Below are 18,560 nucleotides of genomic sequence, written 5' to 3'. Positions count from 1 at the left end.
TTTTATAAATTCATCATCAGAATAATGATTTTATAATACTTAAAAATGATTAACTTATTCTTGATGCCAAAGGAAAAAAACAAAGGAGGCATGGCTTCATTTTACTGATAATATATATGAACAGCCAATTTACTTTATTTAAAAATTACTGCTGAATTGTTAGTCTTAAGGCCATCTGAATAATGCAATCCATAGAATATCTATTCAAACAGCCACTGAGTAACATGTACTTTCCATTTTAACAAAACTATGTTTTTTTTAATAATGATCATTTAGTCATTACAGGTTTGGAATACTTTTAAAATCAGCAACTGAATGACTAAGAAAAATCTCAAATCACTATTATTTCCAGCAATTTCAGTGCATCAGCATATTAGAGCCATTAGATTCCATGCAATTACATTTAAGAAAGCTGTATATTAAAGAAATCACAAATAGGAATAGAGACTATGGCTCTTGAAATGTTACTGAAGTAGTATTCCTAAGTATGCCTAGCCAGCAGCATCCCCAATAATGGTCTCTAGCTTCAAAATCTCAAGACACAACTAGGCAATCCAAGTCCTAGTTCTACATGCATGCAGTGCAACACAATACAGGTAGTCCTTGACATATGACTGCAATTGAGCCCCAAATTTCTATTGCTAAATGAGACATTTCTTAAGTGAATTTTGGGCCATTTTACGATCTTTCTTGCCACCATTAAGTGAATCACTGCAGTTGTTGAGTTAGTAACATGGCTGTTAAGTGAATCTGTGAATCTTGACTTTGCTTGTCAAAAGGTCACAAAAGATTATCACATGACCCCGGGATATTACAACGGTCATAAATATGAGTCAGTTGCCAAGCATCTGAATTTTGATCATATGACCATGGGGGTGCTGCAACAGTCGTAAATGTGAAAAATGGTCATAAGTCACTTATCAGTGCCATTGTAACTTCAGTCACTAAACAAACTTGTAAATCGAGGACTACCTGTATACATTAAAAAGGAGCACATTTTAAAGCCAACAACCATTGCTGTATGGAATATATTTGTTATACTTCCTGTTAAGGACACATTTTAGATAGGAAAATACAAACAAGTTGACTTTGAAATGTTTCAAAGGATTTTCTCTCCTGTATAGCGAAAAAAATGCTACAGAGGGTTTTTGTTATTGGCATATACTGTTTTACGTAAGATCAATGTAATCTTTAACTAGTTGCCATTTCTAATCAGATGCAAGTTGACACAAAGTAATTCAGGATACTCAACAAAAATGTTAAAATCTTATTTTATTAAAGATCAAAGATATGTGTTTCAGATCACAAACATATTGCACTATTTCAGTATTTCACATGATACAGATTATAAAATCATTATAAAGTTTTTATATGCACCAAGTCTGAAAATGCTAAACTTTTTTTTTTCAAAATCAGACCCTGAAAGCAAAGCAGTTTTTATACATATGTGTAAAGGGTTGTGCGTTCCTTCCATTAAGTTGGATGTAGTGGCTGTACAGAAATGGCAGGGAAATTTTTTTGGGGGGGGGCATCAAGGAAACAAAATAATATAATGAGTATATATAATGATATTTAAACTACATAGATTCCTTTATGTTCAATGTTCCCCAAAACGAAAGAGACTACTCAAAACTGCATTGGTTATTGTAGTTTTAAAAAAATTCCTTTTCAACATAGAGAAATTCCTGGGAATTATTTAAACATTCTCTCCCTAGACCCCATAATACAAATGATGGCTTCCAGGCAGTGGTGGGATTCAAATTTTTTTACTACCAGTTCTGTGGGCATGGCTTGGTGGCGTGGCAGGGGAAGGATACTATAACATCTCCATTCCCTCCCCAATCCAGGGGAAGGTTACTGCAAAATCCCCATTTCCTCCCGATCAGCTGGGACTCGGGAGGCATAGAATAGATGGGGCGGGGCCAGTTAGAGGTGGTATTTACCGGTTCTCTGAACTACTCAAAATTTCCGCTACCAGTTCTCCAGAATTGGTCAGAACCTGCTGAATATCACCTCTGCTTCCAGGCCTGAGAGGCAAATTTGAATTTGCTTTTCTATAATCTAATGAAAACTACTACAGTACATTTGCTTACATACAGTTGTAGGATGACTAAATTGGAGGTTGTTACTTAAAGCTATTGTGAATCTTTATGAACCTAACAATTTTGTTTCAAACAATTTACCCACAGGAACATAGGAGTGATTTAAGTTTATACCAGAAACAAACAAAACAGATTTCCCTCATCTTCAAAAGAACGCATTCCTATTTTAAAGGGAAAAAAACAAGTCTCATATCTACTGAAAAGTTATCATTATTAAACTTAAAGATCATTTTACTACACAAATTGTCTACTTATTTGGGGATGGAAAATACACTGTAGCTTTCTAAAGGACAACAGAGACCAAAGCAAAGTGTTTATTTAGTATTTATAAGGCACATCTTTACTCAGAAATATGCTTCATATTAAACGAAACCTACTACCAGATAGGTATCCATGGTATAGCAACTTCTTATAAAAACTAGCTTTTTATTTAAAGGAATACATGGGATTCTCAAAAAGCGATATTGTTAAGTTGGGAACAGGTTTTCTGACCCTGAGAGGTTTTCTGACCATGGGAGCATTTAACAGATTAACAGAGTTGGAAGGAACCTTGTAGGTCATCTAGTCCAACCTATCCACCCAAGCATTTCTCTCCCAATGTTCTGAAAACCTCTTCAATCTTCTAGAACAGTGATGGCTAACCTTTTTGCTGTCACGTGCCAAAAGCGGGGGAAGCATGGGGGGATTGCGCGCATGTGTGCCCACATGCAATACCCTCCCGTGCCCCGACCCCCTGGCATGTGTGCGCGACCCCCCGCGCTTTCCCCACTTTTGGCATGTGATGGCACGGTGGGACTGGTAGGCCTGTTTTCACCCTCCCCAGGCTCCAGAGGCTTTCTTGGAGCTTGGAGAGGGCGAAAATGTCCTTCCTCACCACCCTGGAGGCCCTCCGGAGGCCGGAAACAGCCCATTTCCTGACTTCCGGTAGGCCCGGAAGGCCAAAAATCAGATGGCTGGCGTGCACATGCATGCTGGAGCTGAGCTGGGGCAAGGCTTGTGTGCCCACAGATATGGCTCCGTGTGCCATCTGTGGCACGCGTGCCATAGGTTCGCCATCACGGTTCTAGAACATTGCAAGATTGCTGCATCTTTTTATATTGCAAAAGTGGAGTTCTTCTGCTGGACAAGAAGTTTCTAGTGGAGGAAAGTAATTTTTCTGTTCGCTGATCTGGATCTGGATCCAATCCAGGCATACACAAGATTGGGTCCCATTTTCTGAATCATGCAGAAGATAAAAGGATATCTAGATGGCTTTTTGCTCTAAATTCAGTTGATCTGGCAAGTGCTCCTTAAAACTGTATGAAACCAGGGTGATTTAATATGCTGATTCTTTGAACAGTAAACAGCTTATATTGAAGAATTATGATGTGTTTACCTTGAAGATAAATTAATATCTTTTATTATCCTGCTTTAAAGCCAAATTGCAAATGTGATTCCTAATTCAAAAACTCAGAAGAAAGCGCCCCATTATTACAAAATAATCCTTACTTGCATAGTTTTTCTTGCATTCTAAAAACTTCACCCCAGTACTGTGGAAATTTACTTGCATCTCATGAAATAAAGGTACTAGTATATAAGGTACATGTCCTTTATGTTAAGCTAATACTGATCAAATTATTCATACGCTAATGTGCATATGTATACATAGTATATCCATATACACACTACAATAATAATAAGTAAATGAACAAAGATCAAGGAAGCCCTGTGTAACATACATACTGTAGATTAATATCTCAGTAAATTCTACCACTGCTCCCAGGTAAAATCATCTCCTCTGCCAAAGAGAACAAAAAAGCCTAAAACTGTAAGAAAAATTACAGCATTTCCAGCCAGCACAAGGCCACAGGCTCCCCACTTGATCTGAAATAGAAAATAAAATAAAATTAACCTTTCATTCATTAATACAAAATATAGGCTATTTTGAGCATTAGAGAAGTCCAAAGAAATATAACATCATGATGGTAAAAGCACTTAAGATAAAACACCAAATTTTAAGAACCAACAGAACTACTAATTATGTAATTAGTAGTCATTATAGAACTCATCATCTAATTTGCTAAAACAAACTTGACATAAAAACAATTACAAGTCCTCGAATGGCTCAAGAGAGCAATTAATGAAAATTTACAAGAAAGCTCATCCACCAAAGCATAAAGCTAATTGTGAAGAATTATTTGTAAGCTATCAGCCACAACATAAAACAGAAGTTTCCTATTATCAGTACAAATCTGTAAGTCTGGATTTCCCCTACTACAAGAAGTTCCTTACCTCACCCCAATCTGGGCTGAAATTTGAGAAGTGGAATAGAAACAAGATTATTTTTTTTAACATGCTCATTTAAATATATTATATTTAAATTATTATATTAGAGTATTATATAAGGTCCATACTGCTATACATCTCTTTAAGCAATTTCCTAAAATTGTTAATTCCAGAATTCATTCATGACTTGAATATTTTTCATTTATCAACTACTGCTTTCTAACTCTGATTATGTGCCAACCTGTCAGTATATAATTAATAAAAATAAAATCTTTATTCTGTTCTTAAGCCAGAGAATGCAATAAAAATACACAACCTATTCTTAATAAAGCTAAAATGTAGGCATAAAATACAGTAAAAATCACATATGAATTAATAAAGTAACAACAATACAGATAGTAGTGGCAGGCACCAGAATTCGTACTACTTTTCAATAAAAGACAGCACACATTTTCTCTATGATTCTAACCTATAGCTGCTGTGGCAGAGGTCCTCAACCTTTATGGCTTGGTGGCCCAGCGATGGGGATGGGGGGAAGAGGGGAACTGGCCCACGCAAGCGATAGGCTGAAGAAGTGAGATGCATGCCGGCCCACCGCTCATGCAAGTTGAGCTGCATGCATGTGTGCCGGCCCACTGCTCATGAAAGTCAGGCTGCATGTGTGTGCACTGGCCTTCTGCTCATGTGGCCTGGTTCCGAATGGGCCATGGCCCGATAGTGGGCCCGGGGGCTGGGAAACCCCTGTGCTATGGGGAAGAATTATCAAGCTGGCATGTTATAAATTATTAGGTGGAAAAGCTGCCATTGTTATATATGAACAGGTAGTCCTCGACTTACAATCATTCACTTAGTGACCAAAGTTACAACAGCACTGAAATAAGTGACTTATGACCATTTTTATACTTACAACTGTTGCAGCAACCCCATGATCAAAATTCAGATGCTTGGCAACTGGTTCATGTTTATGAAAGTTGCAGCGTCCTGGGGTTACGTGATCAATTTTTGCGAACTTCTGACAAGCAAAGTCAATGGGGAAGCCAGATTCACTTAAGAACTGTGTTACTAATTTAATTGCTGCAGTGATTCACTTAACAACTGTGGCAAGAAAGGTCATAAAATGAGACAAAACTCACTTAACAAATGTCTCACTTATCAACATAATTTTGGGTTCAATTGGAATTGTAAGTTGGGAACTACTTGTTATGTCGAAGAAAATAAATACAATAGCCATGATTTGCAGTTTAAAGGCCCTTAGAAAACCAGTGGACACCAATAAAGTACTGGAAGATCGTAACCAAAGTTAACGACTGGCTCGAAATTTTGGACAATTTTTTAGGCACATAGAAGTCCATTAGTTGTTTGTTAAAAGATGCCCCAACCGCAAAGAATTTCAGTCTACTCTTAAAACATAGCAATTATCATTTTAGGGTGACATGACATTGTTTATCTTTCTTCCTCTTATAATTTTTTTCCCCTCTATTGGTGGCCTGGCATGGTTTCTGTAAAGAGAATGTATATTTGTGCCAAAGTTAAAGGTTTTGTAACTAATGCAACAATCCCCATGAGAACTGAGAACTTTTTTTAAATATTGTGCAAGAATGTTAATATGCCAAGCTTCAAATTGTTAAAAAGGGAAGTTAAGAGGTCAAGCACATTGTTTCATCACATTATGTTTTGTATCTAGTGGTATACAGTAACGATGTATTATAAGACATATTTAGTTATAGGAACAGCACGGAGTTTGGAAACATCCATCGCTTCAAGGAAAATTTCAGAAATAGAAGCCTTAAATCTTTCAGCCAGCAATTATAACAGAAGAAAGTCTGAAAAGTGTGAGTAACATGGTCAAAGATACATTAATTCAGATATAATTATCCTAGTCCAGGTGCAGTTTGTTTGATCAGACGCAAGCTGTCTGTGTTTGATCCTTCATCTCTGTTTTTCATACTTCAGTACTTCCAAATTTTGTTAAACTATAATTCCCCAATTCAGATGTCACGGAAAATTGCAATTTAACAAACGAAGTGATGTCAAAGGCAGGAGAAAATGGGAGAAGGGAAACATGCACATATGTTCCGTTTCACATCAAACAAGTAAATGGAGAGGTGCTTGAATATTATGTGGCATAATGGATTTGGGATACCATAATTAGAAAGTGCACCAAAAGCATGTTTAAAAATGACAGACTTCTCACTTAGGTTCAAATCATTAATGCTTTGATGAAATATTATGAAGAGTATCATGGAGTTGTAAATCAAGCACACTACAAGGCATGAATCAATTCCTGTCCTGAGAGCAAGTTTTTCTTTACAGATATAATTTACTATCCTGTGAAAAACCAAAATAAAAGAACTATTATTTCAAAAGATCCTATAAAAATGTTAAAGCAAGACGCATTTTATCCTCTGGCAATGATGGACAACCTCCCCAAAGAAGTTATTAAATTTGGCAAATCTGACAAAAGAGAAAGAAATGGGGAGGCAGACAGCAGATAAATAATAATAATAATAATAATAATAATAATAATAATAATAATAATAATAATAATAATAATAATTTTATTTCTATACCGCCCTTCTCCTGAAGGACTCAGGGCGGTGTACAGCCTATTTAAAAACAGAATAGACATCAATTTAAAATAATTTAAAAGTATTAAATAGATTTGGCTTAATTTAAAACCCCAAAAATTTAAAACATCCAATTTAAAATTATGTTGCTAACCCAGCCTGGCGGAACAATAGGGTGTGAGTGCGCAGCGAAACACCCGGAGGTCGGACATCTTACGTATTTCCGGGGGCAGTTCATTCCACAGGGCTGGGGCTCCCACAGAGAAGGCCCTCCCCCTGGGTGTCACCAGCTGACATGACTTGGCCGATGGCACCCTGAGGAGACCCTCTCTGTGGGAGCGGACTGGCCGGTGGGAGGCTATTGGTGGCAGAAGACGGTCTCGAAGGTACCCGGGTCCTGTGCCATGGAGCGCTTTAAAGGTGGTGACCAACACCTTGAATCGCACCCGGAAGACCACTGGGAGCCAGTGCAGCTCGCGCAGGAGGGGTGTCACGTGGGCGCAACGGGTTGCACCCATAACCACCCGCGCGGCCGCATTCTGGACCAGTTGGAGCCTCCGAGTGCTCTTCAAGGGGAACCCCATGTAGAGACCATTACAGTAGTCCAACCGGGAGGTAACAAGGGCGTGAGTGACTGTGCGCAGGGCGTCCCGGTCCAGAAAGGGCTGCAACAGATGAATGACATCAAAGCAATGCCTCTATCTATCATCTATCTATCTATCTATCTATCTATCTATCTATCTATCTATCTATCCTGTTCCCAACTTATTTCCCTGAAATAAGTCCTAGCATGATTTTTCAGAATGCTCGTAATTTAAACCCTACCCCCAAAATAAGCCCCAGTTAAGAGTGTCAACCAGACGGATACATTTAGTACTGTATTCCCCTGAAACTAAGACCTAATTGGGAAATAAGCCCTAATGCATCTTTTGGAGCAAAAATTAATATAAGACCCAGTGGAAACATGGTGTCTGTCTGTCTCTCTGTCTATCATCTATCTATCTCTATCATCTGTCCACCACCCACCCACCCACCCATCCATTCACCCCCTCTCTCCCTCTCTCCTATCTATCTATCTATCTATCTATCTATCTATCTATCTATCTATCTATCTATCTATCTATCTAATTTAGAATCCACCCATTTCCATCACAGAGAGATGGGAAGTATTTGTCTATAGAGCTGAGCCCAATGCAGTGGTACTTTATTAACTAGATATCTCAAAGACAATTTTGAACCAGTGTGCTGTGGGGCAGATAAAAATGACTAAATAGCAGACAGCACCAGATAATCAAAATCCTGCCCCTTTGTACATGCATGAGATGCATGTAATACACATTAAACGGAAGGGCTTTCAGTCTTTTTATGTTGCTAATCCCCTTGGGAAGCCTATGCTTCTGTGATTAGTCTCCCAAGTATTGTCTATCAGATAATCTATTTCAACCAGATAATCTATTTCAATATTAAAATGCCAATGTCCCCATTTTTATTTTATTACTATATTTGGTCAAAAACTAAAATAGATTTAAATACTTTGTGCCTGGTTTTCCCACTCTAGGTATTTTCATAATTATTTTTCATAGTACAGCTAAGACGCTAAGACTGAAAGAATCATAAACATGCTTGCCACAGAGAAAACCTCATTTAATAGTGGAGTTTTAATTCAAAATAGATACGTTTTAGATTGTCCTTTGCATGCCATTGATACCAATCTATGCTTTATCATCTTTATCAAAGATGATTAGGGGATTGAAGGCTAAAACGAGCCTTGGTAGTACAGTAGTTTAATGCACCCTGTTATTAATACAGCTGCCTGCAATTTCTGCAGGTTCGAATCTTACCAGGCTCAAGGTTGACTCAGCCTTCCATCCTTTCTAAGGTAGGTTAAATGAGAACCCAGTTTGTGGGGGCAATAAGCTGACTTTGTATAAATATACAAAAGTATGAAGGCTATTGCTTAACGCACTGTAAGCCGCCCTGAGTCTCCGGAGAAGGGCGGCATATAAATCAAATAAAAATAAAAATAAAAATAAATAAACATAAAATAAAAAACATAAGAACAACAATTGCAGGACTTAGGTATGTCTAGTTTAAGGAAAAGAAGGACTAGAGGCGACATGATAGCAGTGTTCCAGTATCTGAGGGGCTGCCACAAAGAAGAGGAGAGTCAACCTATTCTCCAAAGCGCCTGAAGGCAAGACAAGAAGCAATGGATGGAAACTAATAAGGAGAGACCTAACCTAGAATGAAGGAGAAATTTCTCCTTCTGACAGTTAGAACAATTACTAGGTGGAACAACTTGCCTTTAGAAGTCGTGGGTGCTCCAATACTGGATGTTTTTAAGAGATTGGGCAACCATTTGTCTGAAACAATATAGGGTCTCATGCCTGAGCAAGGGATTGGACTAGAAGACCTCCAAGGTCCCTTCCAACTCTATTATTCTGTATTCCATTCGGCTTGTAAAATGTAAAAGCTATATGACATGTGCTTTTAAGATTCAGAAATGCATCAATGAATCAGTACTATATCAAGTTAAAGGTAAAGCTAAAGCAGGGGTGAAATGCTCCCAGTTCGGACCGGCTCGGGCGAGTAGGTAGCGATGGCAGCGGGCAGTTCGGAGAACCGGTAGCAAAAATCCCTGCCCCCGCCCCCCATGCCCAGCTGAGCCGCGCAATCATCAGAGCCTTTTTTTTCTTTTAAATGGCTCTGACCAGCCAAGCTCTGACGATTCCAGCTGAGTTGCCTGCTAATCAGGCAACTTTGGGCTTTTTGTGGCTGTGTGAGGTTCCTGCTTATTGCAGGGGCCATTTTGGGTCTAACACAGCTGCTTTTATATTGTGGGTGAGCCAGTTGTGTTGTGTTGTGTTTTGTAGGTTAAAAAAGGGCAAAGAAGTGACATTGACTTGGCCACGCCCACCTGACCAACAAGCCACGCCCTCCCAGTCACCTTACCACCAAACCCCACCCACTAATTAAGCCATGCCCACAGAACCGGTAGCAAAAAATTTTAGATTTCACCCCTGAGCTAAAGGTTGACTTCGCACATAAGTGCTAGTCGTTCCCAACTCTAGGGGGCAGTGATTATCTCTGTTTCAAAGCCGAAGAGCCAGCGCTGGCCGAAGACGTCTCCGTGATCATGTGGCCGGCATGACTAAACACCAAAGGCTCACTGAATGCTGTTACCTTCCCACCAAAGGTGGTCCTTATTTTCTCTACTTGCATTTTTTACGTGGTTTCGAACTGCTAGGTTGGCAGAAGCTGGGACAAGTAATGGGAGCTCACCCCGTTACGCGGCACTAGGGATTAGAACCGCTGAACTGCTGACCTTTGATCGACAGGCTCAGCATCTTAGCCACTGAGCCATCATGTCCCTTCACGCTGGTTATACAATATCAAGTTGTTGCTGTTAGTTGCAAAGTCGTATCCGACCCATCGTGACTCCATGGATGTTCCTCCAGGCCTTCCTGTCCTCTACCATCCCCTGGAGTCCATTTAACCTCAGGCCTACTGCTTCAGTGACTCCATCCAGCCACCTCGTTCTCTGTCATCCCTTTCTTCTTTTGCCCTCAATCTTTCCCAGCATTAGGTTCTTCTCCTAGTGAGTCCTTTCTTCTCATTAGGTGGCCAAAGTATTTGAGTTTCATCTTCAGGATCTGGCCTTCTAAAGAGCAGTCAGGGTTGATCTTCTCTAGGACTGACAGGTTTGATCACCTTGCAATCCAAGGGACTCGCAGGAGTCTTCTCCAGCTCCATAGTTCAAAGGCCTCAATTCTTTGGCGCTCAGTCTTCCTTATGGTCCAACTTTCACAGCCATTCATTGCAACTGGGAAAACTATAGACTTGATTATATGCACTTTTGTTGGCAGGGTGATGTCTCTGCTTTTTAGTAAGCTATCTAGATTTGCCATAACTTTCCTCCCCAGGAGCAACTGTCTTTTAATTTCTTGGCTGCAGTCCTCATTTGCGGGGATAGGATTGTGCCTTATTAATTTATTTTCTTATGATGAATCTTAAGATCTATGGATATGACAGAGCTTACATTTCCTCTCCAAAGAAAATTGTCAGAAAATGTTTTTCTCCATTTTATATTTTTAACCAGGAGCTAAATTTATTTTAGTAAGAATAGGAAAGAATTAGAGCTCCCTCTAGTGGTATGACTGTGGAATTGGGTTTTTTCTTATATTGTATCTTTCATGAGAAAAAATACACTTAGCCAAAAGTATAGCAGAAAATATTAGGTGTTATTGCTAATATTCTCAGAAATTGGCAGAGACAATTTTATAACTGCAACAAGTCAAGGAATTAACACAAAAAAAATGGAATCAAGAAATTGAGAAACAACCTTATAACCTAAGATGAGAACTATAGATATATTTATAATTATGTTTTAATAAGAGCACCCATTATTTAATCATCAAGACAAGCTCAAAAACTCTGAAGAAATCTATTGGGTTGTTTTACTGGGTATCCCATTGCTTAACTAATCCTACTGGGCACTCAGTATATTACGACAAACACAATCAATAGAATTACCGTATTTTTCGGAGTATAAGACACACCTTTTTCCCCCCTAAAAGGGGGCGAAAATTTGGGTGCATCTTATACACCAAATGTAGCCCTGCCCACCCACTGGCCCCCACCCTTTGGCCACTGCCTCCCAGCAATTTACCTCCTTGCAGCAAGCAGCAAGAAACAGCCCATTTTAGCTTCAGCACAGCCTAATTAGCACAAGTTGATTCCTCCCAACTCTCAGCTGTTTCAGGCTGCAGGGATTGCCATTGCCTATTGCTGTGCAGTCCTCTGCTGCTTGCTGCAAGGAGATAAATTGTTGGGAGCAGATTTTTTTTTTCTTGTGCTAATCAAGCTATGCTGAAAACGAAAATGAAAGTAAATCAGGCTATTTGCTGTTTGCTGCAACCAGGCAAAATTGCTGGGAGGCAGAGGCAGATTTCTTTTTCTTGTTTTCCTCACCAAAAAAGGTAGGTGCGTCTTATAGTCCGAAGCGTCTTATACTCCAAAAAATACGGTATAATAAACATCTGTCTCTCAGCCCAACTAACCTCACAGTGTTGTTATTGTGGGGAAAATAGGAGGAGGAAGGTATGTTTGTTGCTTTGAGTTATTTATAAAAACAATAAAGGCAGGATTTTAAAAATTGAAAAATAACAAATAAATAAAGGTACACAGAATTAATATTGAGAACAACGTGAATGGACTGGAAGGAGATTCATCACTGAATGTAGCAACCAAGAGTAACAGGAGATGTAAAATTAATGTAATGCAACAATGCTAAATATATTTTTACTTCTGTTGCATTTTCCATTCATTCTAAATGTAACCAAAATTTATCAGGGTTATTGTTGTATATAGCAACACAACAGTACACTGTATACATGCATACATGCATACATACATACATACATACATACATACATACATATAAGGTAAAGATTTCCCCCATCCACTCATGTCCAATTCTAGGAGGCGTTGCTCTGTTTCTTAGCTGTGGGAGCCAAAGTTGTCCATAGACATTTCCGTGGTCATATGGCCAGCATGACATTATGCAGAGGCACACAGAATGCTATTACCTTCCCATAGAAGTGGTACCGATTTATCTACTTGCATTTGCATGCTTTCAAACTACTAGGTGGACAGCAGTTGGGCCAAGGACAGGAACTCATGCCATTGTGCAGCACTCGGGTCTTGAACGTGGGCTATCAGCTTTTTAGCTGACAAGCCAAGTGTTATGGTCTGCCAGCAGAACTGGCAGCAGAGTCGGACAGTGAGGAGGCTGTGGAGGAACATGGGCCAGTCCTGGAGTCTGGAGAAGGCTCGGATGAGGGCTCTGCGTCGGAGGCAGAGATGGGACCAGGACCATCTGGGAGTTATGTGCAAACTCATAACAGGAGACATAACAGAGGAGCCTGTTCCTAGTGTGCGAATGCGCAAGAACAGTTAAAACAAAAGGGACAACTTGGGAGTAAGGCTTGGAGATGATTGGCCCCTCTTATAAGACATAAAGGAAGAGCAAAGGCACTTGGGCCTTTGCAGGAAGCAACGTTGTGGATGGTGTTGGTTTGTACCAACACCATCCATTTTTGGATGGTGTCCAAAAGCTCCATTTTTGACTCTGTGTTTCCATGTGGCCTTGCCAAGATAATTGCCAATTAAGTCTTTAGCAGCGTGTCAAAGAAGATAAAGGTGGGTGTTTACCAGCCTTATCCGAAGGACTGTGCCAGACTTCTATTGGACTATTTATAAACTTTTAGTGATTCAGTACATGCTGTGAATGAAAGGAATTCACAGCCATTAAAATAAAAAAGGGGGGGGTTTGGGAGTAATTGTGTGCTTTTTACTATATCAGGAAGCCTAAGTCAGAATACCAAACATCTTTAACCACTGAGCCACCATGCCCCTGTATACATATATACACACTGTATATATAAATACATATATACATATACATACATACATACATACATATATGTATGTATGTATGTATGTATGTATAACTATATAATATACATGATATTATATAGTTTGGGTAATGAAATGTTTGCAAGAAAACTACAAAGCTCAGAGAGCATCAAGGACCTTTCATGCAGTACACTTATTCCCACTGGTGAAAAAAAAGAGATAGTACATATCAAAATCAAGTTTTGCAACTTCCAACACAAATTATGAAAAAATAATTCAAAGTCCAAAATTAAAGAAAATAAATAACACCACCTCTTTAAAAATATACACTCTATCATCTAAATATGTGAATATTTTTTTTACTCTTCTTCCTGTAGTAGTGTGCTAGATTATAATTTAGCATAATACAGAAATAGGCCATTGTAGTCAACAAGTCATGGCATATGTTTTAGCAAGTAATGAAATTCAACAAGCCACAGGTGGGGCCTGCATGAGTTTAACTGTTGAAAAACAGGTTGATTCACATATCACTAGTTTTGGTTCATCAAGATAGAATCTCTGCAAATATACTAACTAGGAACTAGTTATTTAATCTGCAGACAGAAAACATCTCAAACCTTGGTAGTACAGTGGTTTAAAGCACCCTGTTATTAAGTCCAGCTGCCTGCAATTACTGCAGGTTCGAATCTCGCCAAGGCTCAAGGTTGACTCAGCCTTCCATCCTTTCTAAGGTAGGTAAATTGAGGACCCAGTTGTGAGGGCAATAAGCTGACTTTGTATAAATATATAAATATATACAAAAGTATGAAGGCTATTGCTTAAAGCATTGTAAGCCGCCCTGAGTCTCCGGAGAAGGGCGGCATATAAATCAAATTAAAAAAAAAAAAAAACAGCTTATTCTTCCAAAGCATCAGAGAATGTTCATTTTTGCATTTTTTAATAGCATCCCTTCAGCAATTCCTCCCAATTCCCAGCAAATATTCGTGGGAGAGAACTGAAATAGTAACCCATTTTTCTGTACTGCATACTCCATAATGATTATCTATGGCATTTCCTTAATACAAAAATCTAGATAACTTTTATCTGAACTTTTTGCTTGCAGATGAAGTTTCAAAGTAACAAATAACACAATTTTGTTTGGCAGTTTGCCAGACATGGCAATATTACAAGCAGTAGAAAGTACACGAAGATAAAAAGTCATCTTTTTTCTTGTTAATCCTGTATGCTATTTTCTTTCTTATTGATGTTATTTTCTTTCTTATTGCCTGAAGCAATGTCATAAATCTTAACTATTGTTCTGTGACCTCAATAAAATATATTGATTATCTGATCAAAAACCCAGCCATGATCACTTCCAAAACAGCTTGTGGTTTGTGGTTGAAGTTGTGATTTGTTAAACCATAATTTAGCACAATATATTAATGCAATGTCTCCTGGCACTTATGAAGGGAATGCCTGAAAGAAACGGTCCTATTGTATCAAGAACCTGGTATACAATGTTTTTCAATGACAATGTTATAAATGTGCTAATTAACAGAAATCATTTGTTAAGAATTCTTCCACATAGCAAGAATTCTGCGCACATACATGTTGACTCTCATTGTCTTGCTACAGGACTTACCACTTCAACACGTGCAAGAATGATAGGAAGTCCGAAAGCAGAAACCACAATTCCAGTTGTGAAAAAATATGACAGTTCCTTGCAAGTACTGCTTGCTGCGTCTGTATCATCGCTTACTCTTCTTGCAATAAAGTGAGGAATAGGGCATATGGCATAAAATATCAAGACAAATAATGGCCAGTAGGTACTGCAGAATGATAAAGAATAGGAGTTTAAAATAAATGCATATGCAATATCAACTTATTTTGTCATATATAAAAATGCAGCTGTATACATTCACATACCTATCTCATCACACGTGATAAATAAAATAGGCCTCGACATATGACCACAATTGAGCCCAAAATTCCCATTGATAAACAAGACAGCTGTTAAGTGAGTGTTGCCCCTTTTTATGACTTTTCTTGCCACAGTTGTTAAGTGAATCACTGCAGTTGATAAGTTAAGTAACATGGTTGTTAAGTGAATCTGGCTCCCCTTTTGACTTAGCTTGTCAGAAGGTCACAAAAGATAACATGACCCTGGGACACTGCAACCGTCATAAACACATGCCAATTGGCAAATGTCCAAATTTTGATCATGTGACCTTAGGGATGCTGCAATGGTCGTAAATGCGAAAAATGATCTTAAGTCACTTTTTTCAGTTCCATTATAATATTGGTTACTAAATGAATTGTTTTAAGTCGAGCACTATCTGTATATAAGTCACTTTGTACTGCTTCCCCAATTCCCACTTCTTTGATCTACATATGAATGCATTTATTCTCTCGTTTGGACTACTGCAATGCTCTCTACATGGGGCTGCCCTGGGGTGCACCCGCAGGCTCCAACTGGTCCAGAATGCGGCCGCATGGGTTGTTACGGGAGCTTCCCGTTACTCCCGGGTAACACCTCTCCTGCGTGAGCTGCACTGGTTGCCGGTGGTCCTTCGGGTCCGCTTCAAGGTGCTGGTACTTACCTATAAAACCCTTCATGGCATGGGCCCGGGGTACTTGCAGGAGCACCTCCTACCGGCCTCCCAACGCCCAGTGCGCTCACATAGGACTGCCCTCCTCCAGGTGCCGTCTGCCAGACAATGTCAACTGACGGCGCCCAGGATGAGGACGTTCTCTGTGGCTGCACCGACCCTCTGGAACGAGTTACCCACTGGGCTCCTGACAGCCCCTGACCTCCATTGTCTGATTTTGAAATTGTCTGATCTGTTGGGAGTTTTTAATTAATTGTGGGATTTTAATTATATATTTTTTTAACTTTATTTATTGCTATTGTTATTGTTTTTACTCTACGTGATGGTTGTAAGCCGCCCCGAGTCCTCCGGGAGAAGGGCGGCATATAAATTTTAATAAATTAAATTAAATTAAAATTTATTCAATCCTCTGTTTTTGGTACATTTTTGCTGGACTAGTTCAGTTTTCCTTTCTTTTCATACCGTTTCCAAGTATTAATCCCACCATTACTATTCAAATTGTACTCTATTATATTTATAGACTTTTATGCCAAATAAATGTGTTCAGAATTTACATGATTGATAACAAAGAACTGATATTCTCTTACTCAAACTAATATGTTCTTACCCGTATGTTTCTAAGGCACATCCCAACATAAGAAATGTCAAACCAATGACTCCAGTGAATGATAAACCAACCAAAGCTGTAAAAGTAGAAATAAAAAGAATGACACTCAGTTTAATTTTAATAAACCAACTCTCATAAACATAGTTATAAAATCACTGGCTGCTGACATTCTTTAAAAATTAATTTTTAAATTAAAAATTTAAAAAAGAGCCTTGATAGTACAGTGGTTTAGTGCACCCTGTTATTAACACAGCTGCCTGCAATTTCTGCTGGTTCGAATCTCTCCAAGGCTCAAGGTTGACTCAGCCTTCCATCCTTTCTAAGGTAGGTGAAATGAGGACCCAGTTTGTGGGGGTAATAAGCTGACTTTGTATAAAATATACAAAAGTATGAAGGCTATTGCTTAACGCATTGTAAGCCGCCCTGAGTCTCCGGAGAAGGGCGGCATATAAATCAAATAAAAAAAAATAAAAAAATAAAAAAAATAATGTTAGCACACATCATGGAAGTTCTAAGCAGAGAAGTCCTTAACTTGACCATATAGAATGTTAAGATGTCCTTCACTTGACCATATAGAATGATTTCATATTTCCCTTAAAAATGCGGCCTCCATACTTACTACAGTTTATCGAAGGAGCAAACTTTGATGGCGCTTGCAAAAGCTTATCCTTCCTGATTGGGAACTTCTGTTCTTAGATTTTGGCTTGAATTTTTAATTACGCCGCAGAACAGAAATAGTTCAACAAAGTGGAACAGAAATAGGGCAAATTGGTCTTAGTGGTTTCAATGCACCAAAAAAAATAAATAAATAAAAATCTGCTGAGATGAGACAAGGGAGCAGTCAAGGAGTGCTTCTAGAGTAGTGTTTCTCAACCTTGGAAGCTTGAAGATGGGGGGACTTCAACTCCCAGAAACCCCCAGCCAGCGTTGCTGGCTGGGGGATTCTGGGAGTTGAAGTCCACCCCATCTTCAAGCTACCAAGGTTGAGAAACACTGTTCTAGAGGATGGGCAAAGAGGAGGAATTGCCGCTGCAAAGAATAAACTTTGCCTGGCACCCAAAGGTCCATACTGCACTTGCCAGTGAACCAGCTGAATAAGCAGGACAGAGGGAGGATCCTTTTTTCCTTCGATCTCTGTTTTCTGCGGGACTGAAATGTCTTTGGGGAACCCCCAGGCAGGGTGCAGGAGAAAGCGACACCACCAACTAGCAACAGCAGAATAGAAAAGAGCCGTCCAAACTACGAAGAGAGCCTGAGTAGCCGGCGACAAGATGGGAAAGAGATAAGAGATCTTGGGATCTCTCGGGGAAGAGATGCGGTTGCCACAGCGATGGTCGCTATGAGAAGGTGGAAATCTACGACTTCCTGAAGATAATCCACCCACTCACCCACCCCCAGAGAAGTGGGGGAAGCGGCTTGTACCTTTGATCCCCGCCATGCCCCCTTCCTTGAAGGGGCGATTCTCACGATCGCTTTCCGGACTTCGAGGCAGAGGAGGCGGAGTGTAAGGAAGCTTCTTCCGCCTTCTCTTCACGTGGTCCTTTGAGAACGCCTGCCCCTTCCCATAAGGGGAAAAAAAAAAAAAAGAGGGAGAAATGGGAAGAAGTTGCCTCACAGAAACAAAATATATCCAAATACCCATCCCGAGATGACGGCGCGCCACCGCTTCGGGGATCTGGCGGGATCGAGCGAAGATCTTTCACGAAAGGAATACCGATGGGCTGCTTCGTGTTCGAACAGCACCAGCTTGCGAGTAAATCTCACGGTGGGGGTGGGGGGAGGGTTGCTACTCCTCCTCCCCATCAGGAATTCTCTGTGTAGGAAGTTTTTGCTTCTCCACCGCGCGAGAAAGTAGAAATAAATTCTGCTTGTATTGTTTGTTTCTCTCTCGCGCTCTCCGTGACAGCTTGTGTTACCTAAGGAAATACGATTTTTAGGGGGTCATTTTTATCATTCTTATATGTAGGTATTACTCTACTGGCTTAGTTATGTCTTTGGTAAAGTTTCTCATTAG

General features: G+C 39.6%; 1 protein-coding gene across 2 annotated transcripts; it reads right to left on the bottom strand.

Annotated features, from left to right (window-relative positions):
* Positions 1-1,255: 1,255 nt before the first annotated feature.
* On the bottom strand, positions 1,256-18,275 carry LEPROT (leptin receptor overlapping transcript). Of its 2 annotated transcripts, XM_034433277.3 has the most exons (4): positions 17,969-18,121; positions 16,547-16,622; positions 14,973-15,159; positions 1,256-3,965 (listed from the first exon to the last, which is right to left on the bottom strand). In XM_034433277.3, exons 1-4 carry the CDS (start codon positions 17,982-17,984, stop codon positions 3,849-3,851), a joined length of 396 nt encoding a protein of 131 aa, XP_034289168.1. In that variant the 5' UTR covers positions 17,985-18,121; the 3' UTR covers positions 1,256-3,848. The 2 variants fall into 2 exon arrangements, with proteins under 2 accessions (XP_034289168.1, XP_087747202.1); XM_087891076.1 differs by lacking the exon at positions 14,973-15,159 and having other exon boundaries at positions 17,969-18,275.
* Between the last annotated feature and the right edge of the window lie 285 nt (positions 18,276-18,560).

The sequence above is a fragment of the Pantherophis guttatus genome, chromosome 3, assembly GCF_059756535.1.
Source record: "Pantherophis guttatus breed Tessera chromosome 3, ASM5975653v1, whole genome shotgun sequence".
In the NCBI taxonomy this organism is placed as follows: domain Eukaryota; kingdom Metazoa; phylum Chordata; class Lepidosauria; order Squamata; family Colubridae; genus Pantherophis; species Pantherophis guttatus.
Note: the sequence above shows the minus strand (reverse complement) of the source record. Positions and strands in the feature narration are given on the sequence as shown.